General features: G+C 39.1%; 1 protein-coding gene across 2 annotated transcripts in view; it reads left to right on the top strand.

The window, feature by feature from the left end:
• Phlpp (PH domain leucine-rich repeat protein phosphatase) overlaps positions 1 to 18,156 on the top strand; it is a 219,580-nt gene that overhangs the window by 164,910 nt on the left and 36,514 nt on the right. For both annotated transcript variants that reach the window (XM_083138376.1, XM_083138378.1), the window contains 2 exons: positions 906 to 1,056; positions 3,199 to 3,327. In XM_083138376.1, the coding sequence (XP_082994502.1) occupies positions 906 to 1,056; positions 3,199 to 3,327 (280 nt within the window). The remainder of the gene's footprint in view (positions 1 to 905; positions 1,057 to 3,198; positions 3,328 to 18,156) is intronic.

Here is an 18,156-nt window from a genome sequence, read left to right as displayed (position 1 = left end):
AACACGAACTATACAAAGAGGAATTGCACGGTACAAAATGTTTGTCTAATTGTTACAGTAAGCCTAGTCAACTTCTTCTTAGTCAGAAGTTTTGCACTGATTATGCATCTTTTGTTGCATCAAGAAAGCATTTGCTACCTCTCAAATTGTCTTCACCTGAACATCAAAAATTGAATTCCATGTTTATACTAAAAACACGCACTTGTGAGTTTAAGGATTCTGACTAACCAGTACATTTCTAATCTTCTTGCCCACACGGAATAGTTTTACATCGCTCCCAAATGGCTGTAAATTCACCGTCGTAAGTAGGGTTTTAGATTTACACAAGAAGGCGCAGGATTCTAAACAACCCATAGAGTTTTGTTCTTGTCAAGTTGGAACTCGATTTTTTACCCTCGCGTTTTTCGTAGTCACACCTCCTCGTTCCACAAGAAAACCCTGACAGTTAAATGTTGTATTCCTGTTCATATTTAAAATTCTCAGGATTATATATATAAATTTCAATTATCTTAAGTAATGTCTCGCTACTAACAGTTTGTATTCATGTAGGTACATGAAGGATATTTATTTTGTGTGTGTGTCTCTTCATCAATTACATGTAATCATTATTCATCGCCTTTAGTTGCGATTACCCTCAAGAGGCCGCAAAATAAGATAAATACAAGTGCAGATACGTAGGCCTGGGTGAGTGTTAAATTTGAAGTCGCAGATTGAAATCCTAATTAAGGTTTTTACGTGGTTCACTCCAAGCAAATGCTGGGGTTCCGTTCCTACCACCGTCTTCAATCAATTAACTAACCAAAAATTCTCATAACCTTTTCATTAGTTCATCAATTATGTATATAAGTGCTGTATGGACGAAATTTTCAATGGATGTATAACCTCTTGTGTTCTTCTCCTTGCAGTTTGGAGGTGCTGAGGGCCTCTCGCAATGCTCTGCATCAGTTGCCAGGGTCCCTCACCAAACTCACGAAGTTGAGGACCCTCCACTTGGCCCACAACAATCTCACGGAGCTAGAAGACGTGCTGCTAGCCATGAAGGCCCTGTCGCTAGTGGTAAGTACAAGCTGTGCGTGTACTTTAAGAAATATAATATGCTTGCAATAATACGGCGGGAAAAATTTCTACTTCCCTCTTTACCCGCATCTTGAAGTATTAGGAATGAAAGTGGTTAACGGTCAATCCATTACAAATGGTCCTAAAACAAACTGTAATTAGTTGGTCGACCATTTTTTTTAAAAAAAAAAAAACATTTTTGTTGTCGCAAACCCTATTGTTTCATGACTTGAGGCATTTGTGGCCTTTGCAGAGAGTTGAGATAATTATGACAACTCAGATAAGAACAAATATAGAAAGCTGACGGAAAAAGACATTGTTTTCAGTACATTTCAAGCTACATGTTCTGTACCATCTCTAATACAAATGGCTGAAATTTATGGTCAAAACTGATATTCAACTTTGAACGAAAATTAAAGTTTAGAATTTTTTTAGTAGGGAAATAATGTAATAACAGAGCTATAATTTTTTTAGAGGAAACTTATATATACAAAGTTTTAGCAGAAAATATTTGAGCTCTGTTACTGATTTCCTCTTTGAGATATAGTTTTTCATTTATTTATTTTTTTCAAAATTAGAGCTCCCATATCTCTGGTGGGAGACCTAATACAAATTTGATATTTACAGCGTAAAGAGTACTCGAGATTGATATTCCATGGAAAGTTAGTCAAAAACATAATTGAAGGGGTTGGGTGTAAAACATTGTACGTAACATTGCAGTCATTTCTGAGTTCATTAAGATAAGATGTTATTAGATAAATTGTTTTCCTGTTGTGTTTACCAGTTTCAGAAGACTTCACTGAGTCCAATGCAAATTATATGACATGGCAATTTCACTCGAAAAATGAGGGATGGCACATTTTGCTTTGCAACTCAAAAATGACCAAAATGTCACTTACCATGTTTTACACCCGAGACCTTCAATTCATAACAGTATAATAAAGCACAACGTCAGAGATAAAACTTTATTTCAGAAGTTAAAACATATCAAAGTAAAATTCACTGAAAATACAAGGTCACTAATATAGTTTATAGAAATTAACCACGAATTTCAGAGTACTAAAAGTAAGTCATTAAAGAACTATGATAAATTCATGTACGTGGGTCGTTCAATATATAAGTTTCCCTATGCTGTAAAAAAAATAATTTAAGATACATTAGAAAACTATAAATACATATGTAGGAGGATCCTTCTGCAATTCTCCACATAATCCCCATAGAGATTCAGGCATTTGTCCCACCGTTGCACCAATTTGTCCATACCCTTTGCAAGTAAATCAGGGCTCTGGCTATTGAGCACTATTGTCACATTCCGTTTCACTTCTTCATCTGTTTCGAAACGGTAGCCTTGCAATTCAGACTTTAACACCAGAAAAAGATGGAAATCACTCGGCGCTAAATCGGGGCTGTATGGAGGGTGGGGCAGCCGTTCCCACCCCAATTCTTCAATTTTGTGTTGTGTTTGCACTGCTGAGTGGGGGCGAGCGTCATCGTCAAGAAGAATGACACCAGCTGACAGGAGACCTGGTCGCTTATGTCGAATTGCGTTTTTCAGTTTATCCAATGTTTGACAGCATTAATTGTTCTTCCTCGTTCCAAAAAGTCCATAAGCAGAACGCCCTTAGCATCCATGCTTGTGAACTCCTTATGACGCGAGCCCGCGTTTTCCGAACTTTTCGCCCTTGAGCGCATGCGCCTTCACGTTTGATAACGAATCGATTGTTGTTCATTGTAGACGAAGGATGGCGCTTGTCAACCATGTGCTTCTTTTTAATGGCATTGCTTTATACAATATTTTATAGTACAGGGAAACTTATATATTGAACGTCCCTAGTATAAAAATTACAAAAATCGAGTATTTTCCCTATTATCAAATTGTGTACTGCTGATAAGACTTGCAAGAGAGTTGACAGATTACTTGAACTAACTCACACTTGACTTTATTTCGTCCGAAACACATGTGAGCTGAACTGTATTAGTTCCACAGAAACTCCTTGTGTCTTTTCTCATTAGCGAAATGTAAAATTAAACGTGGTCTGCATAGAAAAGGAATCGGATATCTTGAAACGTCTTTTACGACAGGATGCTCGTTGTTCGAGTAAGAAAGAGCGACATCTTTAATGAAGATTTCTCAACTTGCAGGATCTGCAGGGCAACAAGGTGGACGGCGGGAAGCTGCTGTCGCTGAAGGAGGATTCCAACAACTCTCTGAACAAGATCAACCTCCGTCACAACCTCCTCAAGGGGAACATCATCCTCGGGAACTACGGGGTAAGTAGTCGCCCTCCTGGCCTTAATTCACTTCGAGATTAATTGCTTACTTTCGCTTATAAGCTGTTGCGTTTGACGGACGGCGGTGTCAAGCAGTGGCGTGCCCAGGATTTTCGAAAAGGGGGAGGATGAGTTCGTATATATATATTTTTTGTAGTCAGCCCTCATTTTGCCATATTTTCCTGCCTATAGCATTTTTTTTTAGAAATACTTACCCAAAGGGGTTATGACCATCATCAAGCCACCCTTGGGCACGCCACTGGTGTCAAGTGGGGGAGAGTGGGACAGGTGAGGCCCCTTTAAGAATGAAAATGTTATAGTGCTGTACAGTGTCCTTCCTTTACAGGAAAATGGTTGCGATTTGCATTTATGTATAAATACAGAAACCATATACAGATTTTCAAGAAGATGCATAAGCTTACGGTGTAATTATAAAAAGTAATTCTGTGCACATGAAATTTCAACAACACTAATTTTACGCTAGAAATACTGGTGAACGCGCTCACCCAAGGGAAGCATTACATGCTGCTGCCATCTTTAGGGATTATGACGAACGTCTTCGTGTTCTCTCCATTAACTAAATGGAACGGACAAATGGGAGGAAAACGCAAGGCCTTGCTTCGCAACACAATGCTATTCCTTTCTCAGAATCTTCAGCTTCAGCCGCAAGGCAGGATGTGTTGCTCACGATTTTCTCACCTCTGCTTCTATAAAAACAAAATTTTTCCACCATTGAACTCGCTGTTCGCTTTAAGATTTGAGGACATTGTTAACGAGGTTAAAAGGTTTCAACCTTGAGAAAGTTGAATATTTTTGAAAATATTTAGAAAGCTAAATATACTGTACAGATGAAGAATGATCAATTTCTTGGATGCTGTACCAACATTCAGTATCTGTTGTATTCTCTCATTGTTGCGAATGACAATCTCGGTAACTTGTCATAGGTTCGACAAGGTTCGAATCAAAAACTGTGCAAGGAGACGAGTTTACATGGCTCCTCGTATCGAAAGACCTGCAAATGATGTAATTGAAAGTTCCTGAAAGGAAAGAGAAATTCTTTAATATTCATCAGAGTTGGGTAAGTTACAAAAAAAACTCGTTATTAGCTATCGAATAATACGTTACTTTGTGACACAATAAGAACATTTAATGATTTACACAAGTATTACATCTGTTCAATGCAGATTAGTGTATGTTTTCCCAGTGTCACTTTACTGTCCAACCACGGAAGACGAGACTAGCTCTAGAGGACTATTCCAAACGCGAGAGGGGGAATAGGCAGAAGCACACGCTGTGGTATTGCGCTTGTATGCTTTCGTTAACGCTCAAAACAAATCCGAAGGGTAACAAAGACGATTCAGCACAACGTAATTGATTTGTTCGATTATGAAGCAGAAATCGTCAACGTTTTGGTTCCTGTTACTTGATCTACAAAACTAGATTGCCTGCGTCTCGTCTGCAATGAAGAAAATCCGTGGACTCTTCCATAATTCGTAAACATATCTTTACGTATTTTGCCGGCGATGTTACTACGTTTAAAAATTCATTGTTTCGGCAGCAAACCTTTTTTTTTTTCTTGCAAAATCCGCTCCAAATACACTTGCTACCGTCACCACTATTTTGCCATTGAACACATGCAGTAATCGTACTTTCGTCCATGATCTCGACCAAAGCAGCCGGACTGTACGTACATGCACAAGAACAACTAAACAAAGCATGTTCGGTTCCGTGTAGGTCAATAAGTCTACCAGTTCTCAATGCATGAAGATAAAATAAGTAACGCAAGGTAATAAAGTACGATTACTCGTCTAAATCCTGTAACGCGTCACTAACGCAAGTACCGAGAAAGTAAAGCTCTGACATTCAAAATTAAAGAAAGATCCCTGAATGATACTTGTTTATGTATCTTCTTTCCTACGACGCTAGAGATCCGGGTTCGAATCCCGTCCTGGTCATAGGTGTTTCTCTGTGTCCCTCCTTCGTCGCATTCGCGATTAGCCAAAAATGGAAGGAAAGCGACGTACCTAGGTAGAATAATCCAAATCAATCAGCGAGTCCAGCTTTGCATCTTCCTTTCTGTCTTTAGTACCTTTTTCTGTGCTTGCATCCCTCACTCTACCTGATCATTTCTACTATTTCTATGTATTCCTTCTTGTTTACTGTCATTTTGTCGCGATTAACCAAATGTGGCAGAAAATCGACGAAATATAAACTAAAGCACTCAATCAATATCTCACATCATCTTTACTCCTTCTTCCCCCTAACTCTCATTATATTGCTCTTCTAATTTCTCTTCTTTTTCCGTATCACTATCTTTCTCGTTTGTTTATTTCTTTTTCTTTCTGTTTCGCTTGTTTATTTACCTTCTCTTCTGTCTCCCTCTCCCCACTCTCTCTTTCTGTGCTTTTGTATGGCTTCTTCAATACACCTCCTTCGTCTCATTCTTTACTATTTCTTCCGTATCTTCTTTCTCCCAATATTTCCTTTCTTTTGATGACACAAAACGACGACAATGCACCCTCCTTGAGAACACGACTTTTATATATTACCCCACCCCACTTCTCTCTTGAAAGTTTATTTACAAGATTCTTGAGTAAAACAGGGGCGGATCCAGGTTCAAGTGGGATATTCGGTGGAGAGTTAGTGAGGGGATTGAGGTGGGAGAGAGATCTTTTCATTTTTTTTGCAAACAATTTGATTACCACAGTTAATAGCAAAGCTGAAGCCATCCTTTTAATTGACATGTAGCAAGAATTTACACATGTTTCACGACTTTTGCAAAACCTACAGGCTTTCATCTAGAGAAGAAAGTCTAATATCATCTTCTTGCATTTTGTGAAGCTCTGTGTTATTTTGAGAACACTTGGAACTACATAAAAGTGAATAGTCAGTAGAGCCAATCGTGTGAGCCACTTTTCCCCATGATGGCTCTTGACCAAGTTTCGATACGTAGCAGGAAGGAAAAGTTCCTTTCGTCTGTGACATCACTCAAAGAGAGGATAATCAACATATACTATTACATTTCTCCCCTGCTTTCAGTATCTTTCTCCAAGAATCGGATCGATATTGCTAAGTCTTTACTCAGATTAATGAGGATCTTGAAATTTTTTAAACCAAATACTATATTTTTTTTTTAAAGAAGAGTGTTACAAACATAAACATGTGTTGTTTCAAACGTGATGTTTTAAATATGCCAATCCTGATTAATTGTCAAGATCTTTGTACTTTCTTTTCCTATTTCTGTTGTTCTTCGTCAATTTTTATTCCTCTTGTGTTAATTGCGACGATGAGGCTGAATGATGAACTGATGTATGTGTAATTTGACAAACACAATGATACGTTCATGCCATATGCAGGATTCGAACCTGGGACTGCTGGCTTCGTAGCGCGTTATGCTGACCACTGTACTGAACCAATGTAAATAGGCTTTAGAAAGGAAATGGACCAGCGTTGCCAGAACGTGAACAAAAACGTTGTGTGCGATGAAACTAGATAAGCTTTGTTTCCGTTCCGGACAGAAAGAAAGAATAAAAACAAGGAACCAGCGCACCTTCATCTTGGTACAGAAAGAATCAAGCGGTAGAAGGATCAACACAGTGACTTTATTTTGTGTCAGAAGGAAATGTAAAGAACATTACGAAACTTCATAAACTTTTTGCCTCCTTACAGTTTGGTAATGCTTTCTTGTTTCTACAGTAAGGTTTATCTTGTTAATGATATGTTCCTTTGTTTTTTTGCTTTAAAATGTAATGTTTTAGGGGGAAGGGGGAATGCAGTAAAGGGAAATAAAGTGTCAACGAGGCTTTCTTTTCTTTTGAAGCTCCGTTGAACAGGTCCGCCTTCAGACATTGTTTCCTTGCAACAAAGCTTTCACTTGTGGGATGGGTGCAGCGTGAAGGCCTTCCTGTACTTCGGTCATTATTATTCTCTGCTAAATTTATACCTTCAAAGGAATTTCTAAATTCTAGGGAAGGATGTTTCGCCTAATGCGGTTGAGATATAGCATTTTGTAAAACATGTCATCTGCAAGGTTGTCCATGAACGAGGATTTTAAAAATGTTGTCAGGGTCAGAATGTCTTTGACTTAATTAAGAACCGATACAGGGTTAAATCAATTTCTAGCTGTTCCTTGAAATTTTAGGAGAGTCGGGGGCAGTGACGTATTAGCTACTTGTTTCACGAGAGTCAACAGCATGGTAGTATATACGGGTCCAGGTTGACGAGTCAACACTTCTCCAATTGGTTATTAAATATTTTGCAGTAGTTGTAGTATCAATAGAACAAAACAGCAGAATCGAACCCATCTTTGAAATGATTTTCAACATTTTATGTTTTATTCCACATCCTCACAACACTTTCATGTGGCGAAAGTGTGAATTTTACCTAAAGTAGGACAGGTCGTTGAATTTTATACTCCCTGCGATTGGTGTGATACTGATCATCCATCAGTTAATACTTATCAGTATTAATCTACGATTAACTGTTACTGGGGAGGCGATAATCTTAAGTTTCCACAAAAGTATTTTAATGTACTGTCATATTTTAGTTACTGTTCACCAAGCTAATTCGGTCAATCCGCCATATTTGTGGAAGAGCGCTCTCATGTGAACTGCAGAGCGAGCAGCGTTACTGCAGCGTTGTAAAAGGAGCGGAAAGGAGCGAGTGAGCGACGCACGAGGCTTCGTCGGTCGCGTTCGTGCAATGGGAAACCTCTCTCGTCATTTGATTCTCGTCGGAATTTTTAGAATCATTTATAGAATAACGTGATTCGTACACAGAGGAACAAAGAGGAAGAACGATAGACAGAAATAAAGAGAAAATGTAATAGAAAGAGGCACAGGAAGAAAAGATTGATAGATACAAAGACAGAAGTAAGAGAGAGAGGAAGGTAGAAAGTAAGAGAGAGAGATGGAAAGTAAGAAAGAACATGAATAAACAAGGGAACAAACGTAGGAAGAGAGAGATGAAAACAGAAAGGAGGGTGATATACTGAAAGTTAGAAAGAGAAGAATAAAGAGAGAAACAAAAAAAGAGGCAGAGAGTAAGAAGAAGAAAATGAAGGAGTGGGATATAGAAAGATGGATAGAAGAAATTAGAGAGACAAAGGAAGAAAGATAGTACCAAGAAGGGGAAGAAAATCGAGAGAGAAAAGAGACATTTAGCAGCCGCGACCACAAAAGCAGAGGCTACCTTTCGTCCTCTGTCGACGCCATTATTGCACGTTTGTGTGGTTCTGTTCACATTTTAAACATTAGCCGATTACCCTATATGTGTATAAAGTCGACACAGTCGTGGTTTTTATGTCATTTCCTTTCTGTGCAATGTTCTGTTGCAGCGCCTCTTCTTTTGTACTCACGTGTGGAAGCATTAGGCCAAGCTCTCAGCTTTCTCTCAGAAGAAATATTCCTCAGAGTGAAACCCTTGCTCGTGTTATGGTACTACCTTGATCCGATGATGGTACTTTGTTGGATTTCCTTCTTCTTATTGTTGTATTAGTTTTCCAGCCTCTTGAATTTCAAACCCACAAATACTCTTCCTGCATTATCCCGTAATTGCAGAGTCGCGTCTTAAGGTACTCTTAATCGGGTTTGTATATAATTTCAGTTTATTCTCTCTGTTTCTTCTCCTCTCTCTCTCTCTCTCTCTCTCTCTCTCTCTCTCTCTCTCTCTCTCTCTCTCTCTCTCTCTCTCTCTCTCTCTCTCGTTCCTTTCACTTACTTTCTCTCCCTTTCTCGCATTTTCTTTCATTTTCTTCTCTCTCTCTCTCTCTCTATCTCTCTCTCTCTCGACGTGGCCTTTCCACGTAGTACACTGGACAGAATTTGGAGACTAACGAGGCTCTGCCGTCTGGACCTACGGCGAGTATAATCTTCGTAGAACTGTGTAGTGTGTTGTCCTGTGTTTTGTCCTTGCGTGTACTGAGTGCCCCTTTACAGCCTCAGTTTTTAACCAAAGTAAGAATATTTTAGTCCGACATTACAGTTATGTTAGTTTGTATTTTAGTTGTGGTAAGGAGCTGGTCCCCGTATAATGTGACGAGTGAAAAATAGCTTAAGTGCGGACGCACCAAATATTACAGATTCAATCAATCTATCTCTTTCTCTCTATGTTGCGCACTCGCGCGCTTCTTTAATTTTCTTCTCTCTCTCTTTCTTGCATCTTTTCTTTTATTTCTTCCCTTTCTTTCGCATATTTTATTTCGTTTCATTCTCTCTCTCTCTCTCTCTCTCTCTGTCTCTGTGTGTGTGTGTGTCTAGTTTATCTTTCTTTCCCTTCTCCTTCGTTCCTTCTCTTCTTTCTCTTTGTCATCTCTCCTTTAGCTTATTCTATTCTTCCTCCATCTCTCTCTCTCTCTCTTAAAACATTTGTATTTGCGATGACCCGTAAGCAAAAAGCCTCAATTTGCAATATTGGTGTTTTAAGTCCACTTTATGCACAGTAAGGCTAATCGCGACTGGACCTACGACTTAAAGTGGGATCCGAACCACTGTGCCATGTGCTTCCACCGGGTATCGAACCCGGGACCCCTTGATTACAAGGCAATTTTCAATATCCTTCTTGTTATCCTATATATGTAATATCCTATCCCACCTCAGGAACTTTTTGACTTTGACTCTGCGATCTCTCATGCTTCCTGAATATGTTTTTTCCTCGGTGTCAACACGCGGATGGTGGTATGATATGAACAGCGTGGCCGCTATCTCCCAAGTTCATTGTGGTCTCACTTCTCTGTTTTGGTTGGCCTAGTTGGGCATACAGGTGACGTCATTTAAATTTGCAAACAAATAAAAAACCAACAAAATGATTTAAGTTGTATTTTAATTTATCTTGTCTCTCTTCCTCAAGATTTATTTCTGCAGCAGGAGAAACCTTCCAACGGTCACTACTATCACTAATACTACTAGTAAGTTCCTACACGCTCATCTCAAAATTATCTTCCATCTTGGTCTTTCTATGTCTCTTACCATCAGGTTTCCCAACGTGGATGATGCAAACTCGCCAATCGAAGTCGTCTTGATTTTTTGTTTATTTTAGTCAACTTTCTATTTCTTTAGGTTAAATGCGACGATAAGGATGACTGATGACTAGATGACATTGATAAGGGGGCAAGCACAAAGAAAAGCAGATGCCAAGTAAGGTTAGGAATCGAACCCAGAACCTTTCGTGAGTTGAGCGTTCAAAGAAGCCTATGCTCAGTTATTCAGACAAATCATACACAATCATAAATCATTTGCCCTTGAAGGCAAATATCCTTTTGAGGAACAACAGTAATTACAAATTTCATTATCTTCTATCGGACTACAGTTCTACTCAATTAATCAAACATTATTTTGAATAATGTTAGCAACAATGGCTTCCCTGATGGCGTGGCGGTAACGCCGTCGCCTTGTAATCAAGGGGTCGCGGGTTCTATACCTTGTGGAGGCATATAGTGGTTCGGATCCCACTTTAAACTGTAGGTCAAGTCCCATTTAGCCTTTCTGTGCATAAAGTGGAGTTAAAACAAAAACTCAATAAGAACTAAAATCATATACGAGGGAAATATAGAAGAAACTTGGAAACAATGCCCTACTTTTCACTTTGAATCCGAACTTTAAAATTTTAGCTGCTGTTGAAAATCAAACTGGTAAACTCTTGCTGAAAAACTGATAGCAGTTATGCTATAACTAACTATAACCACAGACAAAGGTAATATTACATTTGTTTGTGCTATAACTATGAAATGTATAGTTATTCATGCTGTTACCAGTTGAATGTTCTTTAGGAAGGCAACTCCTGAGCAAGAATTAATTACTTTTAATCCAATCTAGAATTAATAAATTAAATTTTTTAACATCACATTTTATAGCTTATGTTAGTTGGATTCATGGCCCGTATTTGCAAAATAAAAAAAAATGCTCGCTCCTGAGAAAAAAGGGGCTGGCGCCTGATGAGACTATTCAGTGACTGGAACCATACTAGATTAATTGTTTGATTTGGCTTATTTAACTTCGCTTTTCTTCCACTTTTGTATAATCGCGACGATGAGGATTAGTGATGATATGATGAAATTGATGACGGAACACAGGAACACCTATGCCCAGGTCGGGATTCGAACTCTAGACCCCTAGCGTCGTACCGCGCTGTGCTAACCACTCCGCCACGGAGGTCGGCTGTTCCAGATTAAACCTCCTGAGAAATACATATGATAAACAACACGGAAAACTGAGACAACAAGTACTGGGAATGTTAGTATATAAAGCCAAATATGGTGATTAAAAGTCAAAGCAATTCATCATGTGGAATAGAGGTTGACCCTTGAGTGTGTTCCTACTAATGAGACAATTTTTAAAACATTTCTTCATCATTATTATCATTGTGTTCAACCTAGAGCCAGAAATATGTGACGTGAATAATGAATTATTATTGAACCAGAACTGTTTATCATGCTTACAACGAGGAACAAAGTATTTTTAATTCCTTTTAGGTCCTCCTCCAACACCGTGGAATGATCTTGCCTTACTAACATAATTATGCGGCACAAACAAGAAGAATTCTTCACTTAATTTATTACATTTCTCAGCTCCGATGGGAACACGACCTTCTCGGTTCCCAGCAATTGTCCCTTGAGGAACTTTCATTGTTGGACCATCAAAAATTGAAACAATGCTGATGCCGCCCTCGACGAACTTTGTGCAGCTTTTTCCTATGTTGCGATTGTGGCAGTTAGGCTCAGATGTTATCAGCCAAGATGGCGTAGGTGTGTTTAATCGGATGATACTCAAAGATACAAAGATTTCTTATTGTTCGTCGTAGATGTTCGGAGTTAGGAGAGTGAGTACTAGTTCTGCAAGGGAAAGAGGGGAAGGTGCTGGGGATTTCACTTCCGTGCTGCCAAAGTACTCTGAGCAGTGTTGCGAAATGAGGGAATTTCCCTTAGTTCAAGAAGAGAGAGGGGAAATTTTGATGAAAATCTCATGGTAGAAGTTCTAGAGTGGTTGAAACGATTTCCAGCATGATGCAATTAAATGCTAAGTTGTGACTAACCATCGGCGAGGAAGGATCATTACTTTTCTTCAAGTGGATGTAACATTATTTTTTTGTTATTCAATAAATATTAAATTCATTATCTTTCAACATGAATTTTCTTGCCAGGAAAAGGCAGCTTTTTTCACAAATTTTGGCCATCTTAACTACACGTAAGCTAGTGGGCTATTGTAGAAAGGCAACATGTGATCTGCTTACGCAGCTATAAGTTCCCTCCCTTTGCCGATTGTTATCCGAAATAGTAGGGCAAGATTTCGCGATCAATTTTCTTCAACAAAGTATAACAATTCCAATCTTCTCCCTGCTCTACCCCTTCCATGCTCATCGATACTGGTCCCCAATACCATATCTGAAATTTTGAATGTCCAAAGGCTCTGAAAGATTAGGACTTTTCCCCCTCAACCGTAAACATTTAAAAATATGGTACTGAGTTGTCATAAAAAATAGTGGCAAGTTAACAGCAAGCATAATTGAGGTATCCACTTATTCGAGTGTAAAATTCCGCTAATCTTGGTGGTGTTTGGCAGCCAACGATGTATCAAGACAATAAAGATGGTGCTGAAGAACGTCAACATTATTAACACCAAAAGGAATACTGTGTTACGACAAGTATTCGTAGATCACTATTGATGTTGTTTCCGCACCACACTTTTTCCAGTGCGATTGTGAAAAAATTGTAATGTGTGACGCTTTTGTTTATTTTATTTTTATGCATACAATAACATAGTACCTGCACTAGGATATTTATCCTATCAGTAACAGAAACTGCACCACATGCACCACCGTGCAGCTGTGGATTTAGAGTACTTAAAGTTTTCTCCTTTTTTAAAAGTGCCAATCATTACTTCGAGTCTGCACACCCACATTTATTTGCATTTGCAACAATCATAATACAATGGCAACATTACAAACCAAGAGGGGGTGAGAAATAAACATGGTTTCAGAACATTTAAATTACCTCAAGCCTGATAGTCCCCCTTTAAACACACACCAGGTATCCCTTAACGAACATAATTATAGTACAATTCTGATGTGATCTCTTTACCTAATGCGGTGAGCACGGTGGTGAGGAGTGTCTAGTGGAAATCTTTCTTCTCAAGGTTGTTGGTTCTCGTGCTGATTTGCAACGGATCCTGGTGGTGCTCGGTTAGCTAGGTGGTGGCTCCTTCTTGCTGCTGTCGCGAGAAGAGTAAATAAAAAATGTACGACGGATAAGAGAAGTGACAACTATTGTTGACATGTAGAACAGAAGTTATTCCAGTGTGAGGAATTAAACTTGTCAGGGTGGATCCAACGAGGATACGTAGATTGGCCTGGACTGCAATTCTTCTCAATATCATATTCTGAGTATGGTTAAAATTAAAATATTTCTGAATTTTGTACATTGACTTGTGAACTTTTACTGTAGGAAAGAAATCAACATGTACGTCTTCTATTCCTTCGTTTTCCATTAAAAACTTCTCCATGTCTCATTTATAGCTATTGTTGCTAGTTTAAAATAATGTAGAATTGTCATCAGAACGGCTATTGATATATGTTTCCAAATGGGCCGACATCTTTCGAAAATTAACACAACTTCTGGTTATTTAAAGACTTCGAATCAAACTCGTAGCGTGAGTGGTAAAAGTGAGACACTGATTTGGGAGTTCGCATGTTCAAATCCCATTGACTGTCATCGCGACAGACTTTTCCGTGTTTTTTTCAGTCACCCCAGGTAAATGTTAGGAAGATATCTTTAGTAACAGGTTTTCTTTTTCGGGGGAGGTAAGCAAGGAATCTTTTCCACCCTTGAAAGTGTCGACCCCTCTTAACAATTTCCTCTTCAATTTGGAATCAAACCTGGGACCTCCTGCAGCAAAGGCGAGATCGTTAACCATTTGACAAACTAACACGTAAAACCAGACGATGAGCGGGAAATTTCTGAGATGCTGAAAGATAATTCTGTACTCCAAGTATTCTGCAACACTGATTCCGTATGCAAACCTGACTGCAAACGAGGACGAGGAGTTGTACTGGTTTCCGACTGGCTTTTTCTTTCTTTTTTCTTCCGGTGAGATCGTCCCAACGCCACTAATTGCTCTTCTTTCTCCCTTCCACCAACAAGGAAAGCGCTCAACCATCAACGTAACAAGAATCTGAACAGTGACGCGGGCTGTCACAACGAAGCCCGGTCTAACTCTGTGTCAGTGGTGAAAGGTCCGCAAGCGAGTGAAGATGGTTCTACAGCGGTGCGTTATCCGTAACGTTGCACCCGACCAGGATTTTCGCGCGTGGCGGTGACTCTGTGCGAGTTCTGTGTCTTACCTGTAAGTTGTTGTGTTTAAGAAGAGAAGTGCTGCAACGCTGACCAATGCATCTGCCCTTGGACGTGAAAGAATGAAGATCCCTTCCGCTTGCCCCCTCTGCACAGTGAATTTCCGGACGAACCGTGGTTACGAACGAATGCGGGACTCGAAGGCAGAACACCACCATTACGAGAACATCTCCCCCATCCCTCTTCGCGAGCTCGGTCGCAGGAGAAGCAGTCCGAACATTGTCCTGTCCGAGCAACCCCCGAACGCGCAGACTCATCCCCGGAAAGGGAACAAGGCGAAGTACTCCTGGTTCAGGCACAGTATACCTAGAAGCAAGAAGCCATCTTTGGATTCTCGCGATGCGACCTATCTTCGCTTGAAACTTGACACCTCGCATTACTTGAAGTGCTTGCAGCTCGATGGAAACCCGTTTCAGGTATTTTAGGCTTATCAAGTCACCATGATTAATATTTTTTTTTCCTACAACTTACGTAACTTGCAATGCGAAAGGGACAATAACCCATTAAGAATTGTTGATTGAGTTGATGTTTTAAGTCCACTTTATGCGCAGTAAGGCTAATCGGGACTGGACCTACAGAATAAAATGGGATCCGTCCGAACCACTATGTGCCTTTACCGGGTATCGAACCCAGGAACATTGATTACCAGGCGACGGACGACGCTAGCACTACGCCATCGGGAAGGCCATTAAACATTGTGTATAGCTTAACCAAAGAATGGTCGTGTGGCGTTGTAAAAATCAAATGACTGTACACCTTAGTTCGCTAGTTTGCCGGGGACATTCTTAATCTTAGTTAAGCTGTATATAAGATATTGGTCCATGGACCTCCTCCCCCCCCCCCCAAAAAAAAAAATTAACGCTCTTTATGAGAAAAAACATTTGGAGTTGGAGTTTGTTTAAGTCCACTTTATGCACCGGGACTGGACCTACAGTTTAAAATAGGACCCGAACAACTGTGTGCATCCACTGGGTATCGAATCCGGGACCCATTGTACACAAGGCGACTACGTTACCAGCATGCCATCGGGGTGGCAATTTAAAAATGAAATCGAATTTAAGATGGCTGCCATGTTTGTATCATGACGTAACTTAACAAATTATCCTCGATTTCCTATATTATGTATCAGAATGCTTGCTATTCTCTTTCCATAGTTGTTTCAGACTGATGTTTGAACACTTACGGATCACCTTGTAGTTTCCTCTAAGTTTAGTCAGATTTGTGTATCGTTGACGTGCAACAAGTATTTCTAACAGGATTAGTCCCCTTTTCCTCTCTACATTAGATCAGCTGGTCAAGGGAACTTAGGTTGGCTTAAGAACTTGGAACCATACCCAAATAGCTCGCGCGATAAAATTTCGGAATCACGACAGAGTAATATTCTCACACAGAGAGAGAGAGAGAGAGAGAGAGAGAGAGAGAGAGACAGTGGGGGATAAAAGCAGAAAGGAAGAAGTTGAAAATGGGGCAGACATTTTAGAAAGTATCCAACAGAGGAAGAGAATGAAGAACAGAAAAAGGGAGGAAAAGAAGGTAAGAAAGCGAGCGAGACAGAAGCAAAGAAGAAGAAGAGAAGGAAAGATACAAATAAAGAGAAACAAAAAAAGAGACACGGGAGGACGAAAAGGAGGTAGAGAACCAGGAAGAAAGAGTGGGAGAGAAGTAGGAATGAGAAAGGAAGTGCATGAACACAGAAGCTGAGCCTACCTGAAGATATTTTTTCAACCAGCGATATCACCTGAATGCAATTCTCGGGAAGGGCAATGCTTTATTTTGAATCATATGAAAAGGGAATAACATTTATTTTACTTACCACGTTAAAAAAGCACAATGAACAGAATGAAAATTTTTAACCGTAGTTTTCCGAAAAGTGAGCACGTGCCCCTTGCTATCCTCTGGATACGCCTACTAGGCACAACTGACTTAACAATCTCAAGTACTGTAATATTTTTTACCAAACTTCTGTTTTCTCGCAGTGTCTGAAGTATACCTGTAAGATTGAGCAAACATTTGCTGGAAGAAATGTCTACCATGTACTTTCATTTACATTGAATTTACACCTAAAAGAACTTAAGCTTTTGTTACTGCCCATAGATGGTAGCATAATAATTCTGTGGATAGTAATAATTTTACAATAGAAAATATGCTGATGTTTGTGCATCTTAATATAGAATTATTAGTTTCTAAAGAAAACTAATGACAAATTCAATTTCTGTTGAACATTAGCATTACTTAATGCTAATTATTAAAGAATCTTTAGTCTAATCCGGCCATAATTATTATGTAAGTTTCAAATAAGTTATATTTATTTGTTAGCTGGAATGTATTTATTACTGTATTGTTATCAGGAAACGCTCAAGATTGATATAATTGACTAAAACTGCGTTCAATATTGCAAAAAGTACAGGGAGTGTATGTGAAATTCGCAATGTCTGCTATAACAATCAGGAGCTGATGCTTGGGCCCTCATTCTCTATTGTTGGCAACAATTGTAAAGAAACAGGAATTTTTACAACAGCGAAAGCAGTTAAGAGATGTGAAATTTCATCGTAAACTTCCGTTAGTTTAACGCCGCTTCGGACTTTGTCAGTTAAGAAACTCACCCAACTCTTTCGGTCACATGGGGACATGTAGTTATTGCGCAATATGAGTACGGTAGATGTTGAGAAATGTTCTGAAAGATGGAAATAATATGTAAAAATAACTCAAATATTAAAATATGAGCCAAAATCTAATATATGAACAAATATAGAAAATAAAAACTGAATTTTTCGAGTCTGCATGCCATAATGCGCAAAGATAATACAAAATATAACTGATTTGACCTTAATACATAAATATGTATTTACATATAAATTCGTTTCCTGGTGATTATCATTGTGCATAAGCATGATTTGTTTGCGAAAGTACAGTTTTAACATTTGCGTGCAGATTAGCGCATTGGTAAAATTACAGATATGAATGAATTGTCCAGTATCATAAGTCGCATGGTTGCTTGGAAGATCGAACAACTCAACATAGTCGTATACACTATAATGCGTTTAGATTATAATAATGCAAAATAATACAGTGATTATACTTTGGGTACTATGTACATGATATGTAAACACGAATGCAGATTCTAGATACTACTACGGGAAAACACTGTTAATTGGCGCTACACGAAGGTCACTCACTACGTTAGGTTGAATGAAACCATCCAAAGACCTAATTTATTGATGGAAATGATGCTCAGGAAGAATGAATCATTCAGGCAAGGGCTTAAATCTTCCAAGCGTGCGTTTCCCATTTTCACAGCGAAATCGTGCTAATTTGGAACGCTTCACTAATGGTTTCTTCGTTATAACCTGCTATGTACATGTGCAGTTTCTTTCCCCTTCTTTCGTAACACCGTGCGATATCTGCCTCGCTGCTTAATTTAGTTTGTGGGCCCCGTGTAAGGAACAATGTCTGAAAGTTACTGTTTGCAAGTAACCAATTTATAGCTT

The sequence above is a fragment of the Lepisma saccharinum genome, chromosome 1 (genome assembly GCF_977018435.1).
Source record: "Lepisma saccharinum chromosome 1, izLepSacc3.1, whole genome shotgun sequence".
Classification (NCBI taxonomy): domain Eukaryota; kingdom Metazoa; phylum Arthropoda; class Insecta; order Zygentoma; family Lepismatidae; genus Lepisma; species Lepisma saccharinum.
This window is presented reverse-complemented; position numbering and strand designations above follow the sequence as displayed.